The sequence below is a fragment of the Bidens hawaiensis genome, unplaced genomic scaffold, assembly GCF_021521415.1.
Source record: "Bidens hawaiensis isolate Kalapana, Puna unplaced genomic scaffold, B.hawaiensis_p1.1 tig00018436_1, whole genome shotgun sequence".
NCBI classification, from domain to species: domain Eukaryota; kingdom Viridiplantae; phylum Streptophyta; class Magnoliopsida; order Asterales; family Asteraceae; genus Bidens; species Bidens hawaiensis.
Genome location: NW_027492787.1, coordinates 200418 through 215600, shown reverse-complemented (window position 1 = coordinate 215600; position 15183 = coordinate 200418). Strand labels below are relative to the sequence as shown.

At 32.3% G+C, this 15183-nt stretch overlaps 2 protein-coding genes across 2 annotated transcripts; both read right to left on the bottom strand.

Moving 5' to 3' along the window:
- Positions 1–209: 209 nt before the first annotated feature.
- LOC143556105 (uncharacterized) lies at positions 210–4268 on the bottom strand. Its single transcript, XM_077045523.1, has 9 exons — positions 4178–4268; positions 2747–2831; positions 2542–2663; positions 1986–2010; positions 1732–1815; positions 1152–1181; positions 937–1042; positions 449–521; positions 210–359 (listed from the first exon to the last, which is right to left on the bottom strand). Exons 2-8 carry the CDS (start codon positions 2820–2822, stop codon positions 452–454), a joined length of 513 nt encoding a protein of 170 aa, XP_076901638.1. The 5' UTR covers positions 2823–2831; positions 4178–4268; the 3' UTR covers positions 210–359; positions 449–451.
- Positions 4269–6575: 2307 nt separating this feature from the next.
- On the bottom strand, positions 6576–11384 carry LOC143556111 (cleavage stimulating factor 64-like). The gene is made up of 7 exons (XM_077045527.1): positions 11268–11384; positions 11100–11177; positions 10101–10613; positions 9239–9331; positions 8752–8898; positions 7913–8056; positions 6576–6906 (listed from the first exon to the last, which is right to left on the bottom strand). The coding sequence occupies exons 1-6, from the start codon at positions 11343–11345 to the stop codon at positions 7931–7933; spliced, it is 1035 nt and encodes a 344-aa protein (XP_076901642.1). The 5' UTR covers positions 11346–11384; the 3' UTR covers positions 6576–6906; positions 7913–7930.
- Positions 11385–15183: the final 3799 nt, after the last annotated feature.

Below are 15183 nucleotides of genomic sequence, written 5' to 3'. Positions count from 1 at the left end.
TACAAACCGGCCCTATGTAAGTAGACGGACATGTCTCAGGTTTGAAGAGACAGATTCATTCTTGTCAAGAATCAAGAATCACGAAACCAAGAATTCTACTATTATCAACCCATTCATCCAGTAAAACAAAAACCTTTTTATTTGACAAAGGAATTAACTATTATCATTTCCAAACAAAATACAATTAGCCAATAAGATGTATATATTAGCTCTAAACTGCTCTAAGCACTTGGAAGCAACAAGAGCAAAGAAGTTGACCTCTTATAATATTTAAATCAATTATCATGTTGTTCAAGATTTTACCAACAATGTATACTCTCAGCTTCAGTCATCAACTATTCTGTGCATTATATTTTGACCTACAGAAATTTTGTATAAATGGAAGTGGTTTACTTGTGGATCCAAAAATAAATATGTAATTAGCAAAAAAAATCCCAAGAGAACGTACCGATTAAACTTGAGACAAGATAACAAGACCAAAGTATGTAGCTATACCAAGAAAAACAAGTGATACCAGTCCCCTGCAAATTGAAATTATATCTCATGAAAGTTTCAACATTTTGCAATTTGATGTCATTGTCATGTGAAAATTATAATATTTCAATTATACGCAAACGTGCCAATTTCGGTCGAATAGTATGCATACAGAAGAACTAAAAATGCAACTGGTCACAAATGGATCAAACGAGTTAGACATGTCAAAACTTTCTAACATATTATGAAAATGTGTGAATTCGGTTTGTATTTATATGATAACATATCAAACGGGTGCAGTGGGTTGACTTGTTTAACTAAACAAGTTGGCATATCGACTATTTAACTAAACGGGTTAAACAGGTTAACCTAAACACGACCCGTATAATTGAACATGTCAGCCCGAACACCACCTGTTTTTTAAACATGTTATGCAATTGTGATGAAAGAATAATAACTAACCAAATGACACCCCACCCGACACCATTACACGGGCAGGGACAGACTTCTGCAAACTTCTCAGCATCACTTGTATGAACCTGTCTAGAAATTAAATCGCCATATATATCTGCATACAAATGTAAACTTTTCATCTTAAACTCTATAACAACACACACATTAAGCATATCAATGTTATATTTGAAAAGAATATAAGATTGCCCAAATAAAGATCATACCATAGATAGAAAACACGCTGTTCATCACACCTGTGACATTTTCAAGTAACATATTTCGGTCACTAAAGATTCACTTATGATGTAGCAAAAAGAGAGATCATGAATAGGCTTGTAAACAAACCGAACGTTCAGCGGGAAGTTCGTTTATGTTTGTGCGTTTAATAGAAGAAGGAACATGAACAAAACATTTTGTTCATTTAGTTAAACGAACGGACATGAACACAGCTCTCTTTTGTTCATGTAATTTCACGATGTTCATTAGTTTACGTTTGTTCGCGTATATATTCATTTAAACTGTTAGGCCCATTAATCTTTAGTACGGCTTTGTTAAATTAAAATATCATCATTACGATTTACAACTTAGTCTATTTATATTCATTTTTATAAGCCCAACAAACTGATATTCACGCTTACCTTTAACTTGTTTTTTTCTCAGTTTTGTTCGTTAACAAATGAACATAATCGAACATGAACACATTCACTTTCTTAACGAACGAACAAGAAAACCCCTTTGATTTAAGTGTTCGTGTTCATTTGTCGTTTACAAGCCTAATCATGAAGAGTTAAAGATGGTAAGTACCAATGAACATTATTATGTACCGAAGAATTCGAATTTTGGTTGTTTCTTGCAAGACCCAAACTATAGCAATGACCACAAGAAATCCTGGTAATTGTAATCGACATAAAAAAAGTGTCAAAACTTACAGGTTTAAATAAAAAATAATAATAAATACCTTAAAAGGAAATGGATCAAAATTGATCAAACCCGCCCGAACTTCCCATTTTGCCACCTATAATTAGAAAGATATATTTTGGAGGGTAGTATTGCCATACCTATGCAAAGCCCGCGAAGTGTCCACTGTGAATATGACACAAGAGTAAAGATCATGAGATACTTCTAAACTAGAGGGGGGCATTTTCAACTGATTTACTTGGTCAAAACGTGTTATGTTTTATAAATAAATGGTCAAAAGTGTGAAAATAAAAGTAAAGCTTAAATGGAAACCAATCAAACGGTTTATAGAGCGTATTATTACAACCTCCTAAGTTATTTTCTTCAAGAAAAGTGAACCGTTATTCAACAATAATATTGTCAATAATTTTAGTGATTAATTATTTACAAAATTAAGTCTTGCTTATAAAATTCAAAAGGATGGACAGTAAATGAGTAAAGGGTGTGCAGGTCAAACCAACCCATTTGTGACTAAATTTGACCCATTAAAGATTTTACAAATTCTGACTCGTTAGATTGTTTTTACTAAATTTGACACATGAAAATTTTTCAACAAATCCCATTACCGGACCTGCAACTCCTGCCACCTTGGTGGCTAACACATAGATTACCAAAATAATAATTGAACGAAACAATGAGATGGAGAAAGTTATTTACATTTTTAGCAACAAAAAGAACAATAATCAAGGCAACTGCTAGACATCCAGCAGCAATTCTTGCAGCCAAAAGATTTGTTGAAGCCAATATCAAAACCATCCCCCAAAATGAAGATACCAAATCTTTCAAACATCAAGAAACAATGTAAAAACTTAGTATGCAGTTGAAAAACTAATAACTTTATAAGAAGGCGAAAGAAGTTTACATCCAGCAGGCAATATAAACCAATATACACCGCCGCGTGTGTCAGTCATTCCACCTTCATCAGCAAAAATTTGCATTCCTTCCACCTTCATTTCATATGAAAAGACGAAAAGTTAGTGGTGGAAATTTCAACCCGTTTAGTTAGTAATGGGTCAAATGGGAAGTTGTCAGAAAGGTTAAACAGGTTGAAAGTTGTCTAAAGTCTGTTTTCAATGAGCACAATATCCTGAATTATTCTTATTCGAAGATTGAGATTATAATTGCAATAATATTGTTTTGTAATCATAATTCACGCATTAATTATTTATGAAAATTAAAACCTGAAGAAAGAAAAAAAAAATGTGGCACATGCATGCGCGCGCACACACATGGGAGGTATCTACGCAGAACACTAAATATAGCAAGGACACACAAAACAAAATAAACAGTTCATTTTATCAATCTTGAAGTTTCTAAGAATAAATGAACACAATAGAAATGAAATGTTTATTTGTCTCTTGAAATTCAAAAAAAAGTATGAAAAAATGCGTTTAGTATGTCTAGGTAATGGTATAAAAAATTTAAATCATATGAAGAAATTAGTTTGATGGTTTTTTTAAGATATACAAACATGGATATTTGTATGTAAGAAGTACAAAATTTAAAATATATGAACCATTGATAGAAAAAATTAAAGGACTTAGGGGTTTGTTCTTTTTGTTCACACAATAATTTATGTTCGTTAATTTTTTTCTATGAATGGTTCCTATTTTTTAAAACTTTTACTTCTTTCATACCAATGTCCACGTTATGCATATAAAAAGTAAAAAACCCATTAAGCTCCATGTGTTTTTTAAAAACGTCTACCTAAACATGTATAGGTTATGTACAAGATATATAAACTGCACTCGATTTGCACATGTGTGAGTTCTATAAATAAACGAATTTTGTTTATTATTTTCTATAATTTTAGAAGGAGATAGATAAACATTGCATTTCAAATTAAAACCACCAAGATATGCTTGAAAACTTCATGAAACCACTTTTAAACACTAACTTAATAAAATTTTATTTTTTCATTCTTTCTATATACTGATGATCTTTACCAAGACCAAATACAAAATATATGTTGCTCACAAAAGTACATGTATATAGCTCGTAATCTACATATATAGACCCTATATTAGATGCATATGTGTAACTTCTCGAGCTACATATATTTACTTTCACGAGCTGCGTATATATTTTTGTTTTCTTTTCAATACTAACTTTATAATTAAAAAGAAATGAAAAAAAATATATATATGATTGGGTATGGACTAGGGACAGAGCTACATCCAGAGTTGGGTATGTAAGGGTATGCACCTACATACTCTATCTATAACTCTTTCTTTCGATGTTATGGCTTCTAAAAAATATAAAGCAAATTACAAAAGAAATAAAACTTGCATACATGTCCACATGTAAGTTTGCAAGCAACAGCATGACTTGCTTCATGAAGAAATATAGTAACAAGCTTGAATGGTAAAATTATTACCGTCCTCCAGAGCTACTTGTTTACACATATTGATATATATAAAAACAAGAAATAATATTTTTAGTGTGCATAAAATGCAGAACTATAAACTATAGAATTTATAACTTTTATATATCAAATTTTTTTTGTTATGATTTTTTATATTTTTCGCTTTAACTTAAACAAGCCAAACAAAAACAACAATTTAACTCTATAAAAATCATAACCAACAAGCCAGATGACCTTGGCCAGGGCTCATTAACAGACGAACCAATTTCAAACCGCTAATGTTCTATAGTTTTATTTGTAGTCAAAATGCATTTTGACTAGTTTAAATACAAAAAGTGGTATTTAGCTTCTATTTGATAGAAATCTTGAAGTGAAAACAACCCCTAACAGTCAAATAAATGAATGAATGAATAATCATGGTCTATATAACATGCATCAATCAATCAATCAGTTATTGATTTATTTTAAGAAAATTAGTGAATGCACAAAAGGGGCATCAAAAACCAAATTGAAATTGATAATAATGAATAAAAGCAAAATAAGAAGAGACCGCAAGAATGACAATGACACAGAAGGCAAGAGTGATGAGGAACACTAATTGATCATGATTGCAGCAGTTCCTGAGCTCCCAATTAGCACCCATTATTATTATTATTATTATTAATTAATCAGAGATTGAATATGAATATGAATATGAATATGAATATGAATAATTGCAGCAGCAGGTGGGTTGGTATCTAGAGAGAAGAAGATGAGCATGATTTAAGGAATCAATGAATATTGTTTTATTTACAAATATTAATATTATTTATTTCTCAGTGAAACAAAGAAAGGGGTTGGGTTGGGAACAACAATGAATATGTTAATTGACTTAAAAGTCAAAAACTTTATTTTCTTTATATGTGGGTCCAGGTAATATTAATCATGCATTCAATGATTCCAATACTAGAAAACTATATTTCTATATTTTAAAAGAACATGCTTATATTTTGTTAATTCAAATTACCTGTCGTTATGTAGTAGTAATCAGGGCTGGCTCGATTATGTTAGAGGCCTAAAGCTAACTAAAAATTAAAGCCTTTTTTCAAAAGTCATTTTATGAACACTCTTCTTTTGCCCAGGGTGAAACCAATCAACTTACATCGGTTGGCTAACTTACTATTACGTTATCATTTAGGCAAAATCAAATCAATAATTGTTACAAACTATTTTTATTTAACACATATCACATGTTATTGCAAAGTAGCAAAAGCTTCCAAAAAAAAATTATTTATGAAAAAGGAATCAATTATTAATTATTCCATTACAGCTCCACTATTCTTATAAGTCCAGCCCAATTTAGTAAATATCCAAAAGATATAAGCCCGCTTAATTTACAAATGTATAAACCAAAATGAGTATTAGATTTAGAGGCCTTGAATGGGTGGAGGCTTAAAGCATATGTACTATACTTACCCATCAGCCGGCTCTGGTACCAACTTTTATATAAATCACATTATGTTACTTCCCAAAAATAATATTATTGTTTTCTTTTATTTTTCCAAGTTTGTGTTAGAATATACATGACGATGTGTTGCTCATGACACGTCTTTCAAAAACACCCTTGAGAAGTAGGGTGTTGCCCACATAGGCATGCCCCTACCTACTCATATATATATACACACTAATCATAGCATTTCATATTGTATTCTATTTATTTATTTATTTTAACTAATTTGGTAAATGAAATAATTACACGCTTTTGGGGGACATTTTTCAACCTATATGACAGTGACGTGTTTTTAATTTTTTTTGTGAAACCACTACAGGTACCCTTATAACATATTATAATCTTTTTCTTGTATTTTGATATCATGCAACAGTTGATAGCATAGAGTATCCATGTTCTTTGTTTTGTACCTTAAAAGGAATAATACTCACTGAAAAGAAATGCCATAAAAATGATCTTTATGCTTGTTTTGTGTGTGTACCAAATTTTCTGGTTAAATTTGTCCTTAAATGATAGCACTTTGTTTCATTTACTTTCTTAATACATAGTTTAGTTGAAATTTCAGTTGTCGGCATGGCTTTAGTCAGGTACAATGTTGTTGTATATAGTTAAATTATATTTTCAATCTTTTTTGATAAAGACATGACAGATGATGCATACAATGATGTTTTCTAAATAAAGAGATGGAACCATATAATAAAATAAAATAAAAATTAAAATATGTAAGCTGAATATTATATATCAAAGGGATTAAGTATATTTTTCAATTAATGATTAGAGGATTCAATGAGAGTTTGGTCGCAAAATGCTTTAGAAGCAAAACTGCAAAACATCATTCGTATATGAATGGTTCATTTTTGGGCCTTTTTTGTTCTTAGGAAAATATGTTTCCAATCCCTCAAAATTAAACAAAACTGTAGCAAAAATCGCCACATATTCTACTTAGTTTTCACAAACAGTTCAAAAACACCAAAAGAGACCGCACACAATCTTCTAAACACATTTCAGAATCAAACAATAAAAGGTTTTTGTGAACTGAAATGTCGGTTTTTGATAACTACTTTTCATCGGAGACCAACATGTAACAGGAACGCATATATGAAACAAAATGTAGAAAACATCAACTGTCTGTTGTCTCATCAATCCTGATCTAGTTCCTCCGAAATCCCTGAAAGAAAGTGAGAAAAACATGAATAAACATCTAATCAGAACAAAAAATGACAAAACAAACAGGTACAGCTATACAAGACACAACTACTGCTCCTAATAATGAGCAGCTCAAACACCAAATAAGAGATTTCAATGATGCTCAATTAGATTATTTTATTTATCAACACTTTACTAAAAACTACAAAAGATAAAAGTTGTCTGCAAAGTAATTCCATTAACTTAAACAGAACCTTTTTTCTTTGAAAGGCAAAAAATAACAGATAACTATCTTTAAGAATAGCAACTATAATCCCAAACTCTGTCTAATATATTCATATGTAAACTTAGAACACTGAGCAAAAGAGGACTTAGGACACACAACAAAAGAAGACTTAGGCCTATAAATGAACCAAACATTCAATGAACCGCCCGGAAGGATGTTCGTTTATTTAATAAACAATCAACCATGACAAAAAAAATTTGTTCATTTGGTTAAAAAAACAAACAAGAACACATGGTGAGTTTGTCAATTTCTGTTCGTGAAAGTTTGTATACGCTCGTTTATGTTCGTACCTTATGTTCATTTATGTTCGTCAATTTAAGTTCGTTCATTTACGTTTGTTTATACATTCATTTAAAATATTTAGGTCCACTACAATTTAGTTTACGTTTATGAAATTAACATATTGATGTTTTAGGCCAAACATACTGATGTTTATGTTTACTTATAATAGGTGTTCGCTCGGTTTTGTTCGTTCATCTATGTTTGTTTACGTTCATGAGCCATAGGTTTATACTATGAACAAATGAACGCATAAAACCACAAACACAATCACTTTCTTAACGAACGCACACGAACATCAAACCCCGTTCGTTTAATTGTTGCTCAATCGTTTGTTCGCTTTAAGCTAAATAAACGAACAGGAGCACACCCAATTCGTGTTCGTTCGGTTCATTTACAAGCAAAGTGTTTCTTTTGGCAATCATAACTTTAGACCCAATTACAAAAAATAAACGATGTTTACCGACGATGTGATGGTATTTTACTGACGTAGCATCTTCTGTAACTGAAGCACTTGGTTCCTTTGATCCGGTGGTAACATATTAATCTGTTCGGGTGTCAGACTCATAACCTGTTGAAGCAGTGCCTTTTCCATGTCAGCAGTTAACTGCAAAAACACAAAATTCAATAGTTAAGAGCCATAGCAACAGTATCTGTTTTAAAATATAAAAACTAGAAGTTTGTAAGCATTTGAAGATTCTTTGGATGGCTTTCGACTTGTAAACGAACTAAACGTTCAATGAACCTTTCGTGAACTGTTCAGCGGATAGTTTGTTTTTTTGATAAACTAACTAGCATGGACACATGTCTCATTTGTTCATTAATGTTCATCAGGTCGGTTACGTCCGTACTTTTATGTTAGTGAAGGTTCGTTTGTTTATGGTCGTTTGTTTAAGTTCATTTGTTAATTTTCGTTAACATGGTCATTTACAATTTAGGCCGATTACAAGTTTGTCTAGTTTTAACAAGTTTTTAGGCCCAAAACATTATTGCTCACACTTACTTTTAATTGATTTTAGCTCAGTTATGCTTGTTCATTTACGTTCGCAAACCATTCGTTTATATTGTTCACGAACGAACATAAATGAACATGAACATGTTCATTTTTAGAGAAACGATCACGAACAAAACAACCACATTCAATTAACTGTTCGAGTTTGTTCGGTTCGTTTGCATGTTAAGCTTGACCTGTTATCAAAAGGTACAACCCAAAATGGACTTCTCTTTGTATATACAATACAAGACATCAAACTACAGTAATAAGAATTTATCTGTTGTTGAGGAAATAGAGAATAGGCTTACTGATGCGGGTCGAGGAGGCTGACTGGCAGAACTCATATGAGGAGGAAGAAAGGGTGTTGGTGATGGTCCTTCAGGCATCCAATTGGATCCTCTTTCAGGTTGGATTCCCATTTGATTGAAATCCATCCCTACATGTGAACTTCCTCCCTGTTGACCAAGTCAAACACCAGAATGATCGAGTCAAAAATATAAAATTTTTAAACAAGCAAATTTATGTGATCCTACATCTTCCATATAACAGATTTTTTTTCAGAAAAAAAGCAAGATGGATATTTTTTATAACGTCTAATTGTGAATTGAAACCCAATTAGTGTTGAAAAGTACTTTAAATTGATGCATATTGTTTAGAGGATATTATTTTGGAGACATGATTAGGTTGTAACAGAGCATTTTGTAGCATAGAAACATCAAGGTAAAAGGTAATCAAGATATTTCCTCATGTTTGTCTTTTTAAATATCATGGATTCAAATAAAGAGTTAGGATTACCTGGTACAATGTTTGAGGCGGCTGCTGATTCGGGAGTGGTGGCTGTCCTTGAGAAAACGGGGTGCTCATACTAGTTGGAGGTCTTGAAGCTGACTATAATATTCAAAAAAATAAATGAAAAAATGTGATAGTAACAGATATTTTGGTTGAAAATGAATGAATGAAGAACATGTAAAATTGAATTGACAATCTCATGCAATGAATCATTCCATTCCAATAACATTTTTATTGGCCTGTAAAATATGGAATGCGTTTTTATATGAACCTTTTATGTTATATGCAGACTATAGTGAGTGCATAAGTTTATCTATACTTTAATACATTATTAAATATATGTAGTTGTGTACATGAGAAACTTGATAAAATCTCACTAAAAACTCAAATAAGATTATAAAAAAAGGCGTCTTAATATTGGATTTTTTTCACCGTTTTAAGTCTAATTTTTTTTATTTGTTCAAAATGTCGTATTAACTGGTTAAACAGGTCATAATGGTCCATATATTATGTTGAAAATTGGTTGTTTCTGTCCAATATTAACGCAATTATATGTCAAATTAAAAAACCCTTTTAAAAACAGTTAAATCCCTCAACTTTTTAACATGTCGAAAATGCCATAAACTTATTGAATAGGTCATAATGTCCTTTAGAACAAGCAAAAAATGTTAAGGCGATATAACCACTGCCAAAATCATCTAAGGAATTAATGTTAAAACTGACTGCTTAAATCCACATCAACCTTTAAAATACATATCTTCTAGTTATTTCTCTAAACAACAAAACTTCATAACAGATATCTGACACTTTTTAAAAGACTTATGCTACATATAACAACCCACACCTACAATTATGACACGAATCTTACATGAAACACAGGTTGTGAATGGTGTAGTTGTGATGCACCCTGGTGCTGAAAACCTGCACCAGGTCCCATGTGAGGATAACTTTGATGAGGAAAAGTTGGTGGCATAGATGCCGGTCTGGGTTGTGGCGGTAGTGGCGGTTGGAGTGGTGGTTGAAGTGGCAAATGAGACGTGCTACTTATATGCATAGGCGGCTGCAACGGTGTGGTTACAGGTGGCAATGTGGGCTGAATAACTGATGGCGGCGGCTGAGTAGAATATTGAGGCGCCATATTTGAGGATTGTGGAGATAACATTGGTGGTGCTAACGGAGCATTAGTATGAGTTCTATTATGTTGTACTGGTTGTAATGGAAGTAATGGTGTTGGTAAACTTGCTGGCTGCTGAGCTGGCAATGGAGGGTTTTGAACGGGTTGCTGAGCTGGTGGCGTTGCTTGCGGAGGATGTGGCGGTCCGTCCGGTTGAGATTTTGGTGCTTCTTGTGGCGGATGCAGCATTCCAAGCATTATTTGTGCCTGATGAAACAAAAAAAAGAATTAAAAGAACAATTTTGAACTAAATGATTTTATGCTGCATCGTCACCTCATCAATGTGAAGTGCATATGTATTACAAAAAGTTCAAATAGATATATTATATATAGAGGGGAAGGATCCGCTAAAACGTCTATTTGGTCTACATAGCCTAAGAAGGATTTGTATTTTATCGATAACCGGCTCAAACGAAGTCCGATTGAAGTCATTCTCGCGGCGTTGAAACCGGCTCATTGAACCTTACAACCTAAAAGCTAAACCCCAAAAAGCCAAAATGTAAACCGTAAAACTAAACAGTAAAGCTAAGCTAAAGTCAAGCAATAAAACTATGGATATGGAATATTAGATTGATCTGAAAAAGTAAATAACTAATTATTGTTGTGTCATACTTGAACAAATGTAATAAAATAATAATGTTGATAACTTAATAATATCCCAAACATTGAAAAGAAACAAGTGAAAGTACATACCTGGAAGAGAGCCTTGGTGAGTGGAGGGTTTTGAATGAGGATTTGCCTGGCCTGATCCTGGTTCTGCTCTATCAATGTCTGCAATTAACCCTAACTCATAAATCCAAATTGGAGTGTGGAATTGAATAATATGAATTGCGCAAAGGGGATGGGATAATCTATATATACCTTCATCTGAGACATGATATCATAGAGTTGGTTCTTTGACATTCCAGCCAGATTCATCGACGACACACCGTCCGCCATTGGAGGATGATTACCAAAACCTAAACCTAGGGCTCCAAAATAATATTACAATACAACAAACAACGCCCGGCAAACGGTCTCTCTTTCTTTTCACCACCACGCTACGCTGCTTTTCTTCGTCTCGTCACACTTCAATTCTGGGGGACGATAAAATGTTAGTTTTTATAATCTACTACACTAGGCTTGGGTTATTGGGGTTGACATTTTGGTTGAGTGGATAATGATAATGAGATTTGAGACGAAACGAATTTGTGCGAGGGTTGTCGGTTCGAACCCTGAGCCAACTTAGATTTTTGTTCCATCATGTGTTATGTTAGAGATTTCTGTTCTTGTGGCGGTCGGCGTATGGTTTTCCGGATGAATGTCTAAGCCAAACCTCTAAAGCCAGCATGGACTCAATCAAGACTACATAGTCTGGCCAGAGTGGAGCATCGGGGCTCTCCAAATTTAAAGAATGCGATAGCCTAAATACATGAAAGTCGTCGTTCTAAAAAAAATATGGTTTGTTAGTTTTAAAGTCAGCAATATGTTTAAAAGTATTGTTCATATGTATTAAAAGTTGTAATTACTTAAACTTTTCAAATTATGTAAATTTATATTTTTGTCTTCATATGTATATTAAAAGGTAATTTCGGTACGTCCAATTTATGTGAGGTAATTTACTATTCAAAGTTTATATAAGATTAAAGCTTGAGATGCAACAACAAATCAATGCATAAGAAATTGATAATGTGAGGCTAGCTCACTTGGTAGAGACATTTGCTACTTAGAGGGGAGTACCCACGTTTAAACATGGGCACGAGTAGTTTAGATTTATTGTTGTAATAAAGCAAAGTAATATTTGTTGTTAAAAAAATGCATAAGAAACCTAACCCACTACTCCTACTCGTCTTTCTTTCTAAGTTTCATGAAAACTGACACAATAAACCTGTTTTATCATGTATAATGAATGTAGTTACAATATGATGGTAACACCAACCGCTTAAAAGATGGTTTATATTCTCTTGTGTTTTTTTGTTTGGTTTTGCAGGATATGACGTTGTATTAGGATTTATTACTTAGACCTTTTAGTTTATTAGATCTATTAACTAGAGTGAGCTTAAATCAATGTAGAAAGTGATAGTTAACATAAGGTTAACCAAATTAAGTGAAAGTGTGAAACAATGAAACATCTTCCTCTATAACTGAAAAGAATAAACAATTTGTAACCAAAACTTGATTTTATTGACTCATAACCAAAGCTAACTGATTCATAATTGCCTCGAACTTTGGGGAAAACCTAATTTGTATATAGGTGTGTTTATTTGAACGGTGACGAATAGTGAAACACAAAAACAAATCACGCTACAACCCTCATTATTTAGAATGTTAGTCAAAATTTAAATTACTCCATTAAGGCATTAACTCCAACGTTTATCAAATTGAGCCTATTTTTTAATTCACCCAAACATGTTTGTCTACCCTTCGCTAATTATTTATTGAGTTGACGCCTCCTTAAATGATGATAACTTATTTCATTCCTTCCAAATGCTCCAATATGTGGTCATAATACTCTCACTTTTTCGAACGTTTCATTCATTTTAAAAGATGTTCTTTGTGTTCTCTCAATTTTTTCGTAACGCAATCTCTCTCTCTCTCTCAACAAGTAGTCGTGGCAACTGGCATCTACAAGATGCCCTCCACCTCGCTACCTCAAGTCTTTCATTTGTGGCATAATAGAGCCTCCTTTTGGCACCATCGCCAAGTACATCTTAGGAATGAGCACGGTACCGTACAGGTACCAGTATCGAAAATCCCGATCTCGAATTTCGCTAATTCTTGGTACCGGTACCGAAGGTAAAAAATCGTGAAATACCGGTACCGTACCGTACCAATCCCGAAAATTAAAACTTTGATACCGACGGTACCAAATCGAATGGTATCTCCAATTATAGCCCCCATAGGATGTAAAATATATCTCTTCTCACCATCCCTATAGTGTATGAGACAAATGTATGCATTTCAATTCGGGTCATATTCTATGGTTACGATTCTACCATACATGTCTTTTTCATTGCGTCGAAAATCTATTTTACGGTATAGACGCTTATGACCTCCCCCTCTATGCCCTGCGGTAATGATTCCTCTAGCATTACGACCTTTACCACAATGATGCTGTCCATAGATCAAATTATTTCGTGGATTGGATTTCACTTGACTGTCTACGATTCCATTATGTGTGCTCGGGGTAGAAGTTTTGTATAAATAATCCCAACATGTTACATAAGGCAAATATTGTATAATTGTTCGATTTTCCGCACGATTTTGCTCATCCCTAGTACATCTCACATTCAAATTTAAAAGCATTAAAACATTTAGCGTTTTTTTATTATATTTTTAGATTTGCAAATTCGTGTAATTATGAAAATCCTACAAAATAGGAATATACTAAAAATTAATATCCATTTTTTTAAAAAATATATTATTTTTTTAAGAAACAATTTTGTAGTAAAAAAATAAATGAGCGGGTCATGGGTCTCACTAAATCCAAATAGCTTTTAAACCGAGTATATCATCTTATTTATTTATATAACTCTTTTATCATCAAATCCTAAGTATATTATTAATTTCCTTACAATATATAAAAGTATTATAAACGAATAATGTAAAACAAAATGTGAGGATGTAAATAAATTACAACACATGTTGTGCGCAATAAAAAAAGAAAATAAAAACTATAGAACTAAGAATCTGAATTTTAAATATATACATTTAAAAGCTCCATGTTTGCTTCTTACACTTTTAAGCCAACAGATTGTTTATTTGTAAATGAAGACTTCTCATGTATTTGACCGAATTCACGGCTATGAGTCTCACCAAACCCAGATAACCTTAAACGGGTTATAACATCTCAATATATTAAAAATTAATCTCATCAAATATTTGATATGAAAATTCATAAAATAGGGATATACTAAAAATTAATATCTAATTTTTTAAAGAAAAATATATTATTTATATTAAGAAACAATTTTATTGTAAAAAAATGAAAAAAAATAAGTGGGACATGGGTATCAAAACCATAACTTTTAAACGAGTTATAAATCTTATTTATTTGTGAAACACTTCATCATCAAACACTAAGTAAATTATTAACTTTGTTAAAATAAATAAAATTAAAATTCAAAAAAATATAAATATTAGACGTGAAAAAGAAACACAACCCCCGCAACACGGGGAATAAAAACTAATTATCATATAAAATACTATGTTTCAGTAAAAAAAAAAAAAAACCTAAATTTGGAATACCAAAGTACTAACTTGCCGAAAGTATAAAAAAAAAGCCTTTGGTGTTTTTAAAATTTTACCACACTTATTTAAAACGCATCTACTTATAAAATCAATATATAATGACTTGTTATTTGTGACATTAAAATATTTTACGTAGATTTATACCTTGTTCTTGTATCACTTTAAGATGTAACAAGTCACTAATATGAATTGCAAACAGCTTTAGAGCCTTATTAATACACCCAAATCAATTTCGTTGTTTTTTTTTTTTTTTGAAAAGTTAAAGATTTGATATTCCAAAGATAGGACAAATTTTTTTTTTTCATGTAAGATAAGAAAGTATGTTATTTTTTTTTAGAATTAGAGCATCCAAGCGCCCTTTTATGGGGTGTTTTAAGCTCGTGTGAAGTAGAGGTGCACAAAATCGGGTTTTGTTAAAACTCGGAACCGGGTAGGAACCGGTTTTTTTGTCATCGGGTACAGAATGGAATCGGTTCCGGTCAGGAACCGGGTAGGAACCGACCCGACCCGATGGAGAAATATGAGAACCCAGTGAAACCGGGTAGGG

Excerpts from the sequence above, each read along its gene's own strand:
- LOC143556105 (XM_077045523.1), bottom strand. The coding sequence starts at position 2,822 with ATGCAAATTTTTGCTGATGAAGGTGGAATGACTGACACACGCGGCGGT. Across the intron at positions 2,011-2,541 it reads TTCTTTTTGTTGCTAAAAAT|TGGACACTTCGCGGGCTTTG; the intron begins GTAAATAACTTT and ends TCATATTCACAG. Across the intron at positions 1,816-1,985 it reads ACTTCGCGGGCTTTGCATAG|GATTTCTTGTGGTCATTGCT; the intron begins GTATGGCAATAC and ends TACAATTACCAG.
- LOC143556111 (XM_077045527.1), bottom strand. The coding sequence starts at position 11,345 with ATGGCGGACGGTGTGTCGTCGATGAATCTGGCTGGAATGTCAAAGAAC. Across the intron at positions 9,332-10,100 it reads ATTCACAACCTGTGTTTCAT|TCAGCTTCAAGACCTCCAAC; the intron begins GTAAGATTCGTG and ends TGAATATTATAG. Across the intron at positions 8,057-8,751 it reads AGCCTCCTCGACCCGCATCA|TTAACTGCTGACATGGAAAA; the intron begins GTAAGCCTATTC and ends GTGTTTTTGCAG.